General features: G+C 38.7%; 4 protein-coding genes across 5 annotated transcripts; 1 reads left to right on the plus strand and 3 right to left on the minus strand.

Annotated features, from left to right (window-relative positions):
• The first annotated feature begins 111 nt into the window (after positions 1 to 111).
• Positions 112 to 8,455, plus strand: LOC111599836 (B-cell CLL/lymphoma 6 member B protein). The gene is made up of 5 exons (XM_023315629.2): positions 112 to 183; positions 3,899 to 4,100; positions 6,042 to 6,365; positions 6,426 to 7,420; positions 7,485 to 8,455. Exons 2-5 carry the CDS (start codon positions 3,942 to 3,944, stop codon positions 7,924 to 7,926), a joined length of 1,920 nt encoding a protein of 639 aa, XP_023171397.2. The 5' UTR covers positions 112 to 183; positions 3,899 to 3,941; the 3' UTR covers positions 7,927 to 8,455.
• A 174-nt stretch (positions 8,456 to 8,629) lies between these two features.
• Positions 8,630 to 12,442, minus strand: LOC111599779 (actin-interacting protein 1). The gene is made up of 7 exons (XM_023315549.2): positions 12,229 to 12,442; positions 11,779 to 11,900; positions 11,135 to 11,225; positions 10,458 to 10,721; positions 9,352 to 10,406; positions 9,140 to 9,290; positions 8,630 to 9,080 (listed from the first exon to the last, which is right to left on the minus strand). Exons 1-7 carry the CDS (start codon positions 12,260 to 12,262, stop codon positions 8,971 to 8,973), a joined length of 1,827 nt encoding a protein of 608 aa, XP_023171317.1. The 5' UTR covers positions 12,263 to 12,442; the 3' UTR covers positions 8,630 to 8,970.
• A 1,254-nt stretch (positions 12,443 to 13,696) lies between these two features.
• LOC111599790 (zinc finger protein 684) lies at positions 13,697 to 14,402 on the minus strand. Its single transcript, XM_023315565.2, has 2 exons — positions 13,928 to 14,402; positions 13,697 to 13,860 (listed from the first exon to the last, which is right to left on the minus strand). The coding sequence occupies exons 1-2, from the start codon at positions 14,400 to 14,402 to the stop codon at positions 13,697 to 13,699; spliced, it is 639 nt and encodes a 212-aa protein (XP_023171333.2).
• Positions 14,403 to 15,480: 1,078 nt separating this feature from the next.
• On the minus strand, positions 15,481 to 17,517 carry LOC111599796 (protein maelstrom). Of its 2 annotated transcripts, XM_023315572.2 has the most exons (6): positions 17,389 to 17,517; positions 17,004 to 17,134; positions 16,739 to 16,940; positions 16,530 to 16,679; positions 16,052 to 16,461; positions 15,481 to 15,990 (listed from the first exon to the last, which is right to left on the minus strand). In XM_023315572.2, exons 2-6 carry the CDS (start codon positions 17,121 to 17,123, stop codon positions 15,535 to 15,537), a joined length of 1,338 nt encoding a protein of 445 aa, XP_023171340.2. In that variant the 5' UTR covers positions 17,124 to 17,134; positions 17,389 to 17,517; the 3' UTR covers positions 15,481 to 15,534. The 2 variants fall into 2 exon arrangements, with proteins under 2 accessions (XP_023171340.2, XP_023171341.2); XM_023315573.2 differs by lacking the exon at positions 17,389 to 17,517 and having other exon boundaries at positions 17,004 to 17,223.
• Between the last annotated feature and the right edge of the window lie 638 nt (positions 17,518 to 18,155).

Below are 18,155 nucleotides of genomic sequence, written 5' to 3' on the forward strand. Positions count from 1 at the left end.
ACAAATGGCAACGGCGACAACAACAACAGCAGCAGCAACAGCAACAACAACATCGAATGGCACACAGCAAAAATTGTCAAGAGATGGACATTCGAAAAATAGAAAATCTCCAACTAAACCGAAAGAATTGAAACATTTTCGGATATTTTCATTTCAGATGCGAGCAGCAAACGGTTAACAAAGGTGCGCGCTTTAGCCAAAAGCTAAAAGCTAAAAAAAATAAAATTAGAAAATATACGCGACGAAAAGTGAATCGAAAACTGCGAAAACAAAGAGCATTCAGAAATATGCAAGGATATGAAATAAAAATAAAAATTAATTAACGTACATTAAATTATTTAATAATATAAAATTTAGTGAACAAACAAATTTAAAAAAAAATATTTGAATATAAAATAATTCTAGTGAAATATCAACAAAAATATTAAAATAAGAAATAAATATAAATAATAAAATCATATATATAAAAAGTAAAAATAAAAAAGTTTATCAAGCGCGTGGCACGCAAATCAAAATATACGTAAATAACAAGAATGAATAGTTAACTGCGAAGGGCCGAATGCTGAATACACTTTCAGAAATGCGTATAGAAATGACAGAGAAATTATAAAATAAAATAATTAAATATTTTAATTAAGAAGAGCTAACTTTATCCAATTTAATTGCGAGAAATATTTAAAGCTAAAAAATAAAATGCATAAGACGAAGTAAGAGTGTAGAGACACATAGACAGTCGACATATTTTTATAATATTGAATGTTTTTTAAAGTATTTAATATATAAAATATAAAAGCAAATTTAATAAAACTTATACAAAATTGTATAAATCTTACTCAGTTGTTTATTAAATCAAATCCAATGAGAGATGCCGTTTAGTCGCTACAACTGTCTTGGAAAATTAATAATACTTTCATTTGTGACAGAGGAAACGCATAAATTAGAAACACTTTGACATATATGAGCGAAATAGTAAACTAATAAATTATACAAATAATAATAAAATAAATAATAAATAGAAGAAAAAATTTAAAAATACGGGCCTTAGTCGAAAATGTTTAATTTATATATTCATAGGCAAAATATAAATTATTATCTAATAAAAGAAAGAGTATATGAAAAGTGTCGCAAGAACATGTGCGAAAATAAAAAAATATATATATTTGCAATAAAAAATATACAAATTTAGTTAAACAAAAAGTTATCTCAGCACTCTGTATATACTAGAAGAAAGGAAAATCAAACTACAAAATCTGCTTTGAAAACATAAAAACTTGCCGAAAGCATTAAACACAATATAAAAATCGGTTTTATCGCTAATATCCCAACACGAGTGTTCTATTAAATGGAGAAACACAAGCGAACATGCCGACAAGTGAAAAAATTCAAAGGAAAAATTTATGTTTAATAAACTAAGTTGACAACAGGAAAACATAAAATTAAAAGTTCGCGTTTGAGTTGTTGACATTTTGAATTCCAGTCGAAAAACCTCTTAAGTTCAATTAGACCTAGGCCTATAAATAATTTAGCCGGGGCAGTCGCGAAAAAAAAACGAAAGTCGAAAAACTGGACTGACTCGACCACAAAAAGAAAATCCAATAAAAAAATAACATAAAAATCTTAGAAAATATTCAAAAACAAAAATTCGTAGACAGAAATTTATGCGCGTCGCTTTTGTCATGGAACAAATGAAAGTTAAAACCATGCAGTAAATTAAAAATAAATAATAAAATTTAAAAAAATCCTTTTGGTGTTTTTATGGAATGGCAACTCGGCGTATGAGCGATTATGTGTAAAATATTACGCATCAACGCGTAGCCCAGCGGAATGGAAGGGAGGGCAGGGCGAAGGGTGATGATGAAATCACGAAATCACTTGACAAAGACAGCACTTGGACAACAAATCAAAATAGACAGGCTGGCGAGAGCGTTTAGCACAGTTCTTGTGGCGGCTATTTAAAAATACATACATAAGGCAACTGAAACTAATTTCGGAATATATCAAGTAAAAACTGAGCAAAATAAAAAAAATGCCAAAGAGTTACGGAAAAGACACTTTCTGTGTGAACGAGCGCCAAAAAGGCCATACCCCAGGCCAGGGCGTCCTTCTGCCCCTCCCCGCCCCAAGCCCCTTGTCCGCTTTTCCCCTTGTTTTACGGTTACCCTGGCTCTGGTATTCTTCTGCCTTCGTCGCTCAATAGAAAAATGCTTAGATGCGATTTTCACTCGCTGTGCACATAATGGAATGAAGAAAATTCCGTCTGTCGACAACAACAGCAGCAGCAACAACAACAACAACAACAACAACAAATAGCATGCTGGGCACCAAGCAGCTAGCAAAGATGTCGTAGTTGTCACTTTCGGGGCCTCCAATGAGTTGCAGTTTGCGATTCTCACACAGTTTGTATGCTATGCATGTGCGATGCACACACAAAAATAGCCCTCGGACAAAAGTAGTGGGTTACCCATCCAACACCCACTTACCAACACCACCAACACCACCACCATCACCAACAATCAACACAAGCAGCCAGCGCTAAGTAGACTTTCATGGCATCTAGTATAATCGCAATGGCTAAACAATGGAAATTGGCAGATTTATAGCACAGCCCAGAAACCCACAGATCTAGACAGAGATAGATATATAGCCAGGCCAGAACGAATCACATAAGAGATCAGAGACCAGCCAAAAACAAGTCAGACTGCCAAACGAGCGGATACCCTGTAGACAGTAATTGCGAGAGATAACGCACTTGCTGAGTATATCGATATTTATCGATTTGTGCAGAATGTACTTACAATATTAAGAATACCCCTGAGTCAGTGCAATGACTGAATTAATAGAAAATAAGATGTTACTATGAAAAAGTTAAGCCATAATGTCAGAATTTTATTTTAAAGATATGAAAAGAGTCTGCTGGTAAAACCGATATATATCGATTGCTATACAGAAAGTGCTGGCTGATGCTATTATATATTTATAATAGTTTCTCCTTGTGTGTGTTACACTCTTTAGTTACTCAATCTAAATAGGAACAGGGTATTAAAATCAGAACAACAACAACAACAAGTTAGGCAAATTAATTTTATTTAAATAAATTTCATTTAATTGCCAGCCAAAGCACACGCTAAGCCCCTGCACACTGAAACATCATCTGTGTATGTGTGTATGTGATGCTATTGTTGTTGTTGTTAGCTCTTCTTCTTGACATCTTTTATTGTAATTTAGCTTTGTCAACTGGCTCTCTGGCTAAATTCACAAAATAACCTAGGCATATAGAAAAGAAAACGAGATCCTACCTTGGAATGCATTCTATTGGCATATCTACAACGTAGCAGGCAGTTAGATTTTTAAGTGAAAATTCGGAGAAATACTATCTCATTATGACAAATCTATACCAAATACACTTTAAATGCCCTTTAAAGAACTCAAGCGAATCCGATTTCCATGAATCGATTCAATATTTATATCACCTTAAACTTGCTGTCTTTAGTTGTCTGCGCGCATAAACGCCATTCTCTTAGCCACAGCCATGTCACATTTGAAACGCACACAGGCTCAACTACATCACAGCTATTCATATCATGAAACGGCTAAGCATACCGTGGCGTATGAGTAATATGCCAAATGCTACGACACAATACGTATACGCCGCGTGTGCGTCGCGAGCAGCGGCAATCGGCATAAAGATCAACGCTCTATAAAGAGCGCTTCGTGGATCTCAACGAAAAAGTGTGCGACAAAATGTTCGACAAATATAAACAAATAAAACGACAGCAAACAGAAACGCAAGACAAACAAACAAATTATGAAAAGAAAATCGAAAAAATTGAAAAACGCGCGCGTTTCTACGGCGGCAAAAATGCAGTAATACTTAAAGGACTCTTAACCTATCTTGCAGAGCCATTTATGTGAGGAACACAGAGGCACAATCTTCATGAATTATGGAACATGTAAACACAACAAATACAAGGCAACAGCAACAGCAGCAACAACAGCAGCGCCAACAGCAGCAACAACAGCTGCAGCAGCATCAACTGGAACAGCAGCAACAACATAGCGACAATCAACAGCAATTCTGCCTACGATGGCATAATCACCAGGTAACTCAATCGAAGTCTATTTATTTGTCTAAAATCATTTGATATTAGCATGCTTTCCTTGGAACTTCAATTATTAGTTTTTCTTATTGAGTCTTAGCAGTTCTTAAAAATTACAGTATAAGCATAATAATTGTAGTAAATTGAATATAAAAGACTGGACTTTTGTTGGCACAAGAGTAAAGTGATGTGATTCAAATTGATGGCGGCTGGAATTCCGATTCGAAAAAGATAAGAATGAGATAGATAACACAACAAAGTGTTTATAAAACATATAGTGTTTTTATATATAGTATTTTCATAGTGTTATACACACACTATTTCCATAGTGTTATACACAAAGTGTTTATATAACACAATGAATATATAGTGTGTATAACATTATAGTATTAATGGGTGTGTGGAAATAGTGTGTGTATAACACTATGATTAGACTCTTTATATGTGTTATATGTTATGTGTATAACACTATGTGTTATGTGTTTGTATAACACTGTGAATATATTGGGTGTATAACATTATAGAATTAATGTGTGTAAATATAGAGTATAATCATAGTGTTATACACACACTATTTCCACACACACATTAATACTATAATGTTATGAACACAATATATTCATAGTGTTATGCAAACTCTGTTTCAATAGTGTTATACACACTATTTCCATAGTGTTATACACATATTTATACTATAATGTTATACACATTATATACTCATAGTGTTAAATCTATTTCCATAGTGTTATACACGCACTATTTCTATATAACAACAAAGCATGTTTAATGCTTTAACAATATAGAACGAGTTGTTACACTATAAAGCACACTGTTAAATTGTTATATTTTGTTATCCTATTTGTAGAGTGTGCTATATACACGTTATTGTTGTTATACTTAGAATACTGTACTATATTATATATATTACCGAAACACTTTGTTGGTCTATATAGCGATAGAAAGTTATACTCAAATGTAAATAACAAAAAATTATAATGTTGCACCCACTATTTTCATATAACACTTTGTTATCATTGAAAGAGAGCCTTTTAGAATAATGTTCCTTTTTTTATATGATATATCTATATATATTATTAATTATGAAATCCAAAAAGTGATTTTCACTTTGAATTTCCAATCAGAAATCAGCTTGCTGCATACATAAAGCAAGCGTTGGATTCAGGTGCCATTAATTCCGAACTACTTATCTCATGCTATGATTTATTGGCTCCAATGTGCTTGGCGCAGATTTTAAATGAATATAAATGAATGTTTTTAATAGACATGGTCAGCATTAGACTAGTTTATACGGCGTATTAGCCAAAGGCTTGGCCTCGCTCATAAAATTGACTGGACACCGTTCAGTAGAGGCGACCAGAGAAATGTCACCCATCTATATATAGGGTATATAGATAGATATATGGTGTATATCTGTATGTTTATATGTATTTAGATGTATTCTTATTCACACATAGTTTTCCGCATTTCATATACTGACAATTCCGCTGCTCACAGTTCGCTATTGGAGGGAGCACAGGCAGCCGACCAGCCGACCACAAAGCTGTCCAAAATAGCCAAAAGCCAAAAGAAGAAAAACAAAAAAAATTGTCAAATAAATGAAATGCTCATTGCAATTGCCAAAATCCAAAGAATTTTTACTAGCAACTAAATCTAATTTCGAACGCGGCGCAGTTGCAATTAATGCTCAGCTGCCATTAAGTGTCGCCTGGTGCATCTGCTCCAAATGTTTTCCGGGCCCCTAGCCTAGGGCATCGAATCACAATTTTAGCCAGCCAGCCAGCCAGCCAGCCAGCCAGGCAGCTGGCCAAATCTACTCTACTCTATACTATTTATAAGATTAGCTGACCCAATTGCCCTCAACTACAACGGCAGCTACAATTTACATTTACAACATATCTCGATTCCACTGCATCTCCATTCCAGACCAGTTTGCTAAGCACTCTGCCGGTGCTGCTGGACCAATCCCAATTGACGGATGTTACCATTTCGGCAGAGGGTCGTCTGCTGCGTGCACATCGCGTGGTACTCAGCGCCTGCAGCAGCTTCTTTATGGAAATCTTTCGGGCTCTGGAGGCCAACAATCATCCGGTCATCATAATACCAGGCGCCAGCTTTGGTGCCATCGTCGCGCTGCTTACATTCATGTACTCGGGCGAGGTCAATGTATACGAGGAGCAGATACCCATGCTGCTCAATCTGGCTGAAACGTTGGGCATTAAGGGACTGGCCGATGTACACAATAATAATGTAAGCTTATATATATATATAAGGATTGTTGATCTAAGCTTATTTTTCATTTCTTTAAAGCTACCTAAGACAGCAAAAAGTACGCCGACTGCCTGTATGGAGTCGACCGGCGTAGATAAGCTACCGGCATTCGATACCACTCGAACACCATCGCCCACGCCCACGCCCACAGCCACACCCACGCCTACGCCCACAAGTACGCCCAACCTGGCCATGTCCAATCCCAGTCTGCAAGCACCGTTGCTCGCCAATAAGCTGGGATCGCCATTGGAGAATTTCTTCTTGAAGTCGTTGCAATTCTATCCGAATCTCTTGCCGCAACCTTTGAACTTCTCCCAAACGGCGTTGAACAAAACCACAGAGTTGCTGGCCAAATATCAGCAGCAGTGTCAGCTCTATCAAAGCAACCTGGAGGAGGAGGAATGTTACGGAGCCAAGCGTATGAAGACGGGCAGCGGCACAGCGGGCAGCATAAGCCACTCACAAAAAGACATCAAGCGCATAGACAAAATCGTGGAAAATTTAAGAACTAGCTCCAGCAGTAAATCGCCCATGGAATGCGGTGCTCCGAACTCGATCGTGGCCACTTCACCTGTAACACTTGCTCCTCAGACCATGTCGCACTTCTCGCCGCAGCTGCCTGTGGTCAAGACATCGCCCAGCTACAACAATCCCTTGAATCCCGCCAGCCATCTGTACAGCGGCGCCAAGCTGCCCGGCTATAGTGCCGCTGCCACGCCCACAACGGCACAGCAAGCAGCACAGTCGCATCTGGCAAGTCCGCCCTACATAACGCCCGAGGATCATGTCAAACTACAGCAACACATCGAGCAATACGCAGCTTGTCAACGAGAAGCGGCGGCCGCTGCGGCAGCTGGTCAACTGATCAGCGCCAAGTCGGAGCCGAATTTGTTGTCCCTGAGCGCTGAGAAAATGGTGACGCCTAACAAGCCGCCATCCAACTCTAAGCTCTATGCCACGTGCTTCATCTGCCACAAGCAGCTGAGCAATCAATACAATCTGCGTGTGCATCTCGAGACCCATCAGAACGTGCGGTGAGCAGGCCACAAGGCAACTGTGATTCCAAATATCTGAAGACTTACTCTAAATCTCTTTCAGCTATGCGTGCAATGTCTGCTCACACGTGTCGCGTAGCAAGGATGCATTGCGCAAGCATGTCAGCTATCGTCATCCGGGCGCGCCGTCACCCTGCGAAAACGAAGCCCGACGCAAACGCGTCACCAAGCTGGCAGCTCAATCAATCTCCGCCAACGCACCGACGGCTACAGCAACCAGCAGCGATATGACTGCAGGCGAGGTATCAGGCGCCAGCTCCGGCTCAGGCTCTGGCTCTGGCTCTGGCCCAGCCTCGCTTTCCGCCAATCCGTATCTATTTCTACCCAATCAGTTTCAACTGGCTGCGGCTGCTGCTGTGGCCGAGGCGAATACAACAGCGTCAAGCTTAGATGTGGCGCACGAAGTGCCCACGTCCATGAAAAGTGTAACTCCCGTCGCCCGCAATGGTGATGCAGGCAGCGAGACGGATACAACAATCATTTAGAGCACCTGAGATTCACATATGTATATATATATATATATATATGCTTCCTCACACACACACACACAAAAACACGCACACAAACACGCTCTCACTTTAAATTAACCCCACCGTGCACCGAAACCAAACGTCTTAGACCCGGCTGTGATACTTAGCACAATTCGTCGATTTAATTTGAATTTATTCTCTTATTAATTTTAGCGCCATTTGTTAGAGTTTCGCTTGCACTTATCGACAAAACGCTTCGATAAGTCTGCAAGTGGTGGCATCACTGTCACAGTTTGAGGGTGACATGTCCTAACAGTTTGGGTAGCACTGACTGCATTCACCCAAGCTGTTTCTATGATCAGAAACTGTAATATTGCGAGGCTTTTAATTTACCTTCTACAAAGACCAACACACACACTCTCACACACTCTTACGCACACACGCCTACACATTCTAATAAATTAAGAGCAATTTTTATAAATATTATAATTATACACCAAAAACACGTACACACACATGCACACAAAAAGACAAGGTGAAGACCTACAAAAAACCAGCAACAAAATAAATTTTAAGCCACAAAAAATACATGGTTCAGATGTATTGTTATTTTCATGCAAAAACTAGTTTATTTCATTTCATAATACAATAATTTACGTACGCAGGCGCACTTTATACATATGTTTCAACTGTATTTCAGCTGTATAAGTATCAAAAATTGGTTTAAAACACATACAAGCATAATGAAGTGGGGTTGGTTTAAATATTCAAGTGTTTCAAACAGAAAGGCTTCATCAATGATATGATTAGCAAAAAAACTTTTGACCTTAAACTTAGAGGACTAAATGAGTGCATTTTATAAATATCTAAATGTAAAAAATACATGCACTTAAATGAAATGAAGCTGATATCAAAGATGATGCCTAAATAGGAACTCGGCGGCAATTAAATGGGATTTTAAATGGATCCGTTTCTCTTCTTCGTTCCTACTTCCTGATTAAGTATAAAAATATGCGCTGGCTGCGCCTTTTTCGTTGCTCTGTTTTCTATTGGCATAGTTTAAATAGTTTCAACATGCCAGACTTTGGTGTTACAATCCTGACCAGTGGAGATCACAGTGTTGTTGTCCAGCCACACAAGGCGCGTAATTTGCGATTGAGGATGCGCATCTAAGCGAGAAAAAAAAGGTGTTACTTAACTTATAGCAAAACAGTTAACTCTGGCTTACTCTTGATAATGGTGTGCTTGGCTGGATTGGTCACAGACCAAATAATAATGGTAGTATCAAGTGAACCACTGGCTACCAGAAGCGAATTAGGTGACCAGGCCACAGTGTTGACACGCGCATTATGGAAGCCCCATTCCTTGTTGTGAGCCGGCTACAAAATCAAAAGTAAATGGATTACATTAAAATCGTATATTAAAGGTACCTTCTCTCACCTTATATTCCTCCACTGAGTACAGCACAACCTTACGATGAGCATCACAAGCAACCAAATACTTTTGATCTGGAGAATATGCTACATCGGTGACAGCGCCTAGATGGTCTATTTCAGTCTTCAGCTCCAATGTACCGTCTTTAAGTGAATAGATATGCAGCTTTTGATCATCTCCGCCGACAGCCACTTCCAAAGTGTCCGCATTTGTAGCGATGGAACTGGCTTCGTATTTGATGGGCAGCGAGAATATCTTCTTCTGACCTTGCACCAAGGTAATATCCTTAATGCACGCCACAGCAATAATGTTTTCACTACGCAAGATGGCCAAGCCGCGAGGCTGGCAATTGAGCTTGACTACGTAGTCGGTGTAGTTGTTACCTTCGACACTGAACTGGCGTAGGCTATCGTCAATTCCACAGGTATAGACAAACTCATCCCAAGCGGCAATGCCGTTTATCTGATTGCCATGACCAGTACCGGTGATGCGATCGTTAGTACCGTTACCGGAATTCCAGTTGGTCACAATGCCATCATGGCTGCCCGTATAAATAGTGCTGCGATCATCACTTAAGGCCAACACTGTAATTGGCTTATTGTGGCCCTTGACCACTCGCAATGGTTTGCTTGGATCCTCCACATTCAAATAAGTAATAATTCCCGAAAGAGAAACGGTTATCAAATGCTCTCCTTGCCACAGGCACGACACCTGCTGATCGTCCACGGTATTGCCCATGACAAACTCGCTGATCAGTTCACGTGACTCAACCTGCCAGAGACGACAAGTCTTATCACCCGAGCATGTAAGAAGCTGAGTGCTATCCGGTTTCCATGCGACCGCATAAACGCCACCCTTGTGCGCTGGCGAGCCGAATTCGCCAACGAGATCCGAACTGGTTGCATCGTACAAAAATACTTTGCCGTCAAAGCCTGCCGACGCAAAGAATTTACCATCCGGAGAGTAGCGTACGGCTTGCACAAAGCGCGAATGGTCCTGCTTAGTCATCTTAAACTTGAAAGGTGGGCCTTCGAAAATGCCAATTGTGTTATCCTCGCTGCCTGCAATTTCATGGATTAGACAAGAAATATATTGTACATTACATTACATACCAGTCACAATACGGAAAGGTCTGGTTGGTTTGAAGTCCGCTGAATTAATGGGTTTGGACTGCCCACTAATTTCACCCACAGACGTGCCTGTCTCGGACATAAAGACATGGCCAAAACGCTCGCGTCCCTCACCAACGGCAACCATGCGCTGATTGTCGGCTGACCAGCTAATGTCCTTGATAGGTCCTGCAATCGGTTGGTATTCATTCTTCAGCAAATGTTCCTTATTAACTGTATCCCAAATGCGAATCTTGCCCGAAGCATCTGAGAAACGAGAAGAGAATATTTTAAGTTAACTCATATTATTCATTTATATATTATATAAAAAGCACATTTCTAATCAGTTTTCCAGTTATTACAGATAATACCATATGTACAGATAGACAAATGTATGGGTGTATTCAAAACAAGATAACATCAAAGGAAAAGCTAGATAACAGTTACTTTAATGTTTGGCTTTAGCGCTTATGATCGAAAAAAGCTGTTGGGGTATGGCTTCTAAATAACTTTGTTTCTTTTTTCTCTTAAGTTTCAATTTCTTTTGCAGGCGATAAGATAGTCGGCCATTCCATATTGACTGGTAATGTTGGATTGACAGCTGACGTGAGTCAGGGCAATAGTTGTTGATGGTTTTTTTTTAAGGTTTCTTTACAGCTGGTTGCATTGTTGAAACTTACCGCCGGATGCAATGTAGAAGCCACTGGGCGAATACTTAGCCACATTCACTGCACACGAGTGTTCCGTGTAGACATCGGCAATCGCTGGATTCTGGACAGGCGATGATGGTAATCGGAGCGTGACGAGGCAAATCAAGAAAAGCGCAAAAATAAGAAAATTCAACAAAATTAATAAATTAATATTTACAAACAAATTTGTTTGGGAGGAGAAGCAGTAGCAACAGCACCCATACCAACAGCACCAGCCGCAGCAGCAACAGAACGACATCATAATTATGTTGCGTGGGCAGTGGAACAAGAGACAGATAAAGAGAGAGTAAGAAAGAGGCAGAGTGAGAGAAATTTCTGTGTGTTTGTTTTTGTGAATATAAGCCGCGCCGGCTAGAGCAATATGTACAATATATATGCATGCATATATGACATACATACAAGTACAGATATATATGTGGCAAATAAATATAGAACAGCCGACACACACACATCCATGCAAATAGAATGATCGCTGTCAAGTGGAAAATAACGCTTGAAAATTGCAGCTGCCGCGCGCTGTCCAAAAATAAAACAATATTTGCTTTTTGGAGCAGGCGTCTCATATTTTGTGCTGTTATTCTTGCCCAATTCTTGAAGATATTAAATGTTCTTACCTCAATATTTCTAATTATCACCGAATTGCCATTGGTATACAAAAAGTTCTTGCCCTTGGGATCAGCACCCAAAACAATGGGTTGGCCACGTTGAGTGCGCGGCAGCGTTGCATAGATATTTTCTGCAAAAATTGTAAAAATTCAAAATAAATTTGAAAATCAACGTACAATGGCAACTGTCGTAAGGTAGAAAGAGAACAGGGTGCGGCCGCCGGTTGGTTAGCCGGTTTAGTATGCTTTCACCGGGTCAAGGGTTTCCCCCTGCTTCCCGCACTTAGTTTATCTAAACAACTCAGCGGCTACGCTGCGCCGATGAATATGTGAATTCCATTTATGGTCATATCAAAGTGCTTCCGCTGTTTTTACCGTTGCCGGCTGACTCATTTTCGGCGTCATTGCTGTCACCTTTTCAATACTTTTATGGACATTTTAGAAACGAATAAAACTCACTGTTTTCGTAGTCTGGTTTTTGTGGTTGCGCCATTTCTCTTGCTTTAGTGGCTTACTATTTCTTATTGGCTCTGTATATATAGCAAATTGAGTTATTTGCACAAAAACACCCGCACTAGCACTGTATGCGACCAGGGATGCCGAAAAATGTTGATGGCTTTCGTTGTCATTTAGTTTAACAGCGACAGTTTATTTAACATTTGACTGTAATGTTATTAATCGAATAAAAGTGTTGCTAATCGTATTTTAGCCTCTTGCAAATTCATGCAGTTCTTTCAATAAATTATTTCTGTTGTGAAGTGGTGAAAATAATCAGTTAACTTGCTTTTTAAAAAAAAAAACATATATATCACTTAACTTTGAATTGAGCAACCGTTGACTGTCTCTTGACAGTCTGACAGCCAGTTAAATACGTTAACATATCTGTATCAGTTCGCTAACTTAACAGTGTGACATCACAAATAAAATAAACTAAATGTTTTGTTGATTAAAGTCATTTTTAGATTCTTAAGACGAATAAACGAATCGATTTACTACGTATTATTTTTTAAAAGTATTTTCCAGCTATTTAACGATATATCTTCAAATGGTATTATTTTCAAGTATTTAGACATATACAGTTGAATATGTATTAATCGTGTAACGGCATTAAACTTTTGAGCGAAATTTCACTTTGGTTTTAGTAAACATTTTTAACGTATATTTTAGATATTTGGCGCTCGTTACTCATTTGGCACTGTTACCTAGCATTTATTTCAACAATATTCAAATGGTGTCTGCCAGTGGAATGTGCAAGGACATTTTAGTTGAGAAAATAAGACCTATAACGGCGGAAAACAAAACTAAACTATGTATGTACGAAGTACTCGATAAATATCTTAAAGTAAGAGCTGTCCTGTGAAAGTTCTCGATAAATTAACTTTGCTTACAGATGTTGAACTAAATTTAGCTGTGCATGTAAATCTTAAATCGGTTATGTTATTTGGTTATTATTATGGTTCTTTGGAAGAAGAATGATCATATTTTATTTGAATTCCAAATAAAAGGCGTTGCTCTTTAGATCTTTATCATGCAATACACAGATTGAACATCAGGAACAAACATTTTCAACACATTCAAACCAAAAATATGGGGACCAACCAAAAAGATTGATTGCGTATAGGAAGTACCAATATGCACAATTATTTTTGCTGCGTTTCATGATTAGTGGCAATCCTCCAATGAATCTACTGAATAAAAATCACGATTTACTAAATATTACATAATTTTCTTAGATAATATTTCAACAATTCAATACTTTATTAAATTGATATTAAATTAATTTTTTTAAAATTTACTTAGGATATTTATTGAAATAACAGAACGATCCGGAACTAAATTTTCAGTTTTACTTGGTTTAATGTATAAAAACGATGCTAAAAGTAAAACTTATGCTTAATCCATAGCAATTATGTAGGTTAAAGCTAAGTTAAGACTGCAAGCTCTGCAGCAGCGGGGTTAAAGCTGCCAATTCCTCGATCAATGCGGGATCCTTAACAACTTTATTTTCAATATTTTGTAGCAGTTGTTCGAATTCATCGATAGTTAATTCGTCGTCTGTTTGGGAGCCCACACAATGAACACTCTCGCCAACTAGTGTTAGAAAACATGCATATGGATATAGTATGGGTTTCTTAAATTAATGAGTTACTTCTTATACCTTTCTCTAAGCTTTCTGCCTTGCTGATAGGGTGGGATGGGATGGGAGTAAAAGATCTCTTAACACAACGCTTGACATGTCTATTTCGCATGCTCAATAAGTGGAAGAACTTCAGGCAATTGTGGCAGTTGTAGATTTGCTCTTCGCATCTGTGTTTCAGGAATCGCGACTCCAAGAGAAATTTACGATTACAGGCACTGCACTCGTATTTCTTCTCCATATGATGGCTCTGATAGTGCCGACGTAGCAGACCAAGACGTGCCCCGACGTAATCGCAGTCGCCTACAGGACATCGAAAGGACTGGCTTACATTTTCCTGGATATCAACACCATGTTTCTTCTGCAGATGCAACTCGTAGGGACTACGGTTCTTAAACACCTTGCCGCAATCAAATTCGCAACGGTATTCGCGAATTGGCAACAGCTCAAAAATATCTGGTATACAATCAGTTTGATTTCTACCGATCTTCGACATTGAGGACGATTTCCAATTACAAATGCAAAATGACTATATTGCATACATTTACATATACGTACATACATACATATGCAAACATATCTATATACTTGTCTATGCGTACGAACCGATGTACACATGATTTTTAAAAGTGTTGCCACAACAAATTTGAACGTGCTCCATTTATGAATACAATAGAGAAATTATTAATGAATTATGTAACAATATTCTACAAATACAGTTAACATTTCAACTTGGCTTTAACTCTTGGGGCAAATTTACTCAGCAAGGTCCGAAAATAAGCACTTGCCTATATTTGGTAAAATATCCCATTCAAATTGATCCTATTACTAAAATAGTGTTGTACAACTACAGAAAGTAAACAGCTACCAATGGAAGCGCTGGAAGCAATGGAAGTATATATATAAACACGCACACACATATATATATATATATTTATAGATATATATATATATATATATTTATATTACTATTGGCCATCGTGTTTCATATATATATTTGTTTAATTTGAAATGAGTTTGCTTAAATACACACATATATAATGTAATGTATATATATATATATATATATATATATATATATATATATATATATGTATATTCATATAAATATATACATATATAGGTTAACGAGTGCCTCTCGCCACGGTTTGACACTGTTCGTGGCCATCGCTTTGCTTGCACTGTCGCTCATGCACGATCGGCTTGCCGATTGTTGTTGCAAAACTCTATACAATGTAATTTAAGCACCAGCCCAGTGCGTCTTCTAGATTTTAAGCTCAGTCCAGGGAGCGCCCAACCGGTGGGTGCCCAGCTTAATTTGTTGAATTCATCTTTATACAAAAATGTGCATTATGCATCCATGTAAGATACACGGATTGAACGTGTCTGCCTTCTCGCTCTCTCTCAGCGAGGGGCAATTAACCTGTTCGAGCAGGTAAATTGTTGCCATTTTGGATTTGTATTGTTCACGTTAACCACGCCTTCCACTTCCATTTCCACTTCATAAGCTTCAATTGATGAAATAAAAAAATAAATACCTTATTAAGGGCTGATACAAGAGGACAACGAATGGTTAACTTCAACGAGATTAATGGCTGTATTTGAGTATGCTTAGAGCTAATATCTGCTTAGCGACGCGGCATATCAAATGCGTCTTCTAAATCGTTAACACTACAATTGGACGAAGGAACATTCCAAACGCTTCTTGCATCACGTGAAGCAAGACCCTTGGCTAAGGGACCACGATTCGACCTGGGTTTGCGACCACCAAGGCTGGGAAAATCTTGAGTTCCATTCAAATTGGCAGAGAAGGCCGAGTGATCAAATATCTCGTGCTTCACAGCGGAATGAAGCGAGTTAAATGAGTCGTAGGTGGTGTTTCCGCTTGACCCCGCCTTGTTAGTTATAATGGAGGTGTTTTCTGGATTAGCTACCCGGAACTTCGCCTCCTGCTTGGGGGGCATGTGCTTGCCTGGCAGAGGTTTGATAGCCAGGTCGCCGCACATATAGTCGCTAAAGAGATAACACCAACGACTAACTTTTGACTGCGCGCAGTATTTGCCCCGATCGTTATCCTCATGAAACTGAAAATATATACAAAGCTATAATTAAGGCAAAGGCGCAATATTCATCTTCTTATTCCACCTGACACGAGATTCCAGCGTGGTACTCAAAGAAATCGTTGATAAATAGGTTATCTGTGATGCTCTTGTTGATCTTTTCGCTGGGAAGATCTGCAACGTCCATAACTTCCTTCTTGAGCACATACAGCAGATATTGTATATCGTAAATGTGAACTGTAGCCAACGGTTCTTCGCTGTCGCTCTCCAGATATCGAAAACAGCCCTTGACTATGTCCATCAGCTCGGTACTCGTGAATACAACGAACGAGTTGTTGGGATTGGCATCCGAGTTACAGCTACGCAAATACTCCACAATGTTCGCATAGAGTCTGCCTATGTCCGACTCACCTAAAGCATTCGGCGGCAGCGGCAATTGATGCGTATTCATCGTGTGGTGCTTCGTCTCGCTGCCCTGTCCGAAAATAAGCTGACCTAAGAGTTCGAAACCCAGATTTGAACCTTAGCGATCGGCTGCATAGAGAGATCAGCGACAAACTCACCAGGATTGATGTGCGAGCTATACAGCGAGCACTTGCCCGACTTCAGTGAAAACTGACAAGCAGCAAACTCTGCCGGAATATAAATATCATTTGTAACCGACTTCGAAAAGTAGTTGAAGGCAACAAAAATAAACTTGGTGTTCTCCAGATCTGTAGAGGAGCAAACAGCATAATCAGGAATAGAAACGAAATATACCTCATGAGCTTACCATGCTGTTCCTTGCCATCCAATACCATTCGCTCTGTAGTGCGCTTCATTCGCATTTCACGCTCAGCTGCCTCCATCTCCTCGCGCTTCACCACGGACAACGGTTGGCCATGGCAATTAAGGCGCTCCACTTTTGAACGCGCTGTCACGTCAGCATCTTTAGCGGACACGTTGTACGGTCCTCGCTGTTGCGCATTCATATTCTACACACAATCATATTCATATATAGAGATATTAACTCTGATTTGATAGTTTGTAGTACTCACCTTCCATATATCGCCGCATTTGCTTACTGCTTGGGCCATGGTCATTTTGCGGCCTTCCGAATTCGTTTTTCTCCACTCATTGACGAACATCATAAAGCCATTGTGTTTCTTCGGTGCCATTTTAATCAGAGCTATTCAAATTAAAAAATTGGAGTGTAAACAAAATTATTATTTGACAGGCGAATGCTCTGTTGACAGTTTCCTCTACAAATAGATACGGATGTATGGATGTGTGTATGTATGTATGTACACATGTTTATGTGCATGTGTATCAACGGTTTACAGTTGTCTACTTTTTTATATGTATACACATATGCCTGCACATGCATGTCTTGAAACTTATATGCAAATATTTTGATTAATTTCAGACGATTTTGATAAATACCTTATAATTACGTCTTCTAAATTAGATTTAAACGAAATTCCAATATAATTTAATTTTTGCCAAAGACTAATAAGCAAATAAATGGATCAACGCACGCAGAACGTCAGAGTTCTCCCGACAAAATACTATATTTACACTGAGTTAAGAGATCGTGTGCAGGCACGATTGGGAGGCACGGTCACTAGTCGTGAGTGTGTGCCCGCTCCTTCCGCAGCATAAAATCACAGCTCCAACAAAACACAGAGTCAACTGTTATTCGATTATATGATATTATATGTTCATTTGAAATGAGTTTGATTGGAATTTCTGATCGAATATCTGATATATTCAATCGAAATCAGAATCAAATACCAATCGTTAAAATAGTTTACTTGTTTTTAAGTTGTAGTTCCTTTAGTGTTCATAACTTTTATGATCACGAACATTTTCTAATGTTTATAAATAAATGCATAAGCTCTGTGTGCTGTAATAATTATTTTAATCTTCGAAATCTTTTTACTGTTCGCCGAGATAATTCTTGTTTAAGAAATTTCAGTAACTGTCATCATACTTACGGTAATTTCGACAACTTTTTCTGTTAATTTTTATATGATTGTTACTAGCTTTTGAATGTAATATTGCGGCTACTATCTATATTTAACAGAATTGCTCCTCACTAAGCCGACGCAAATTAGAGTATATCGATATGGAATGATATGGAATTAACAGTGGCTTTACAGACCTTGAAGCTTTACAGCGTTAAGTTGCTCTTTATGGCGTTTACGTTA

This window comes from Drosophila hydei, unplaced genomic scaffold (genome assembly GCF_003285905.1).
Source record: "Drosophila hydei strain 15085-1641.00,03,60 unplaced genomic scaffold, DhydRS2 tig00000001-arrow-pilon, whole genome shotgun sequence".
NCBI lineage: Eukaryota > Metazoa > Arthropoda > Insecta > Diptera > Drosophilidae > Drosophila > Drosophila hydei.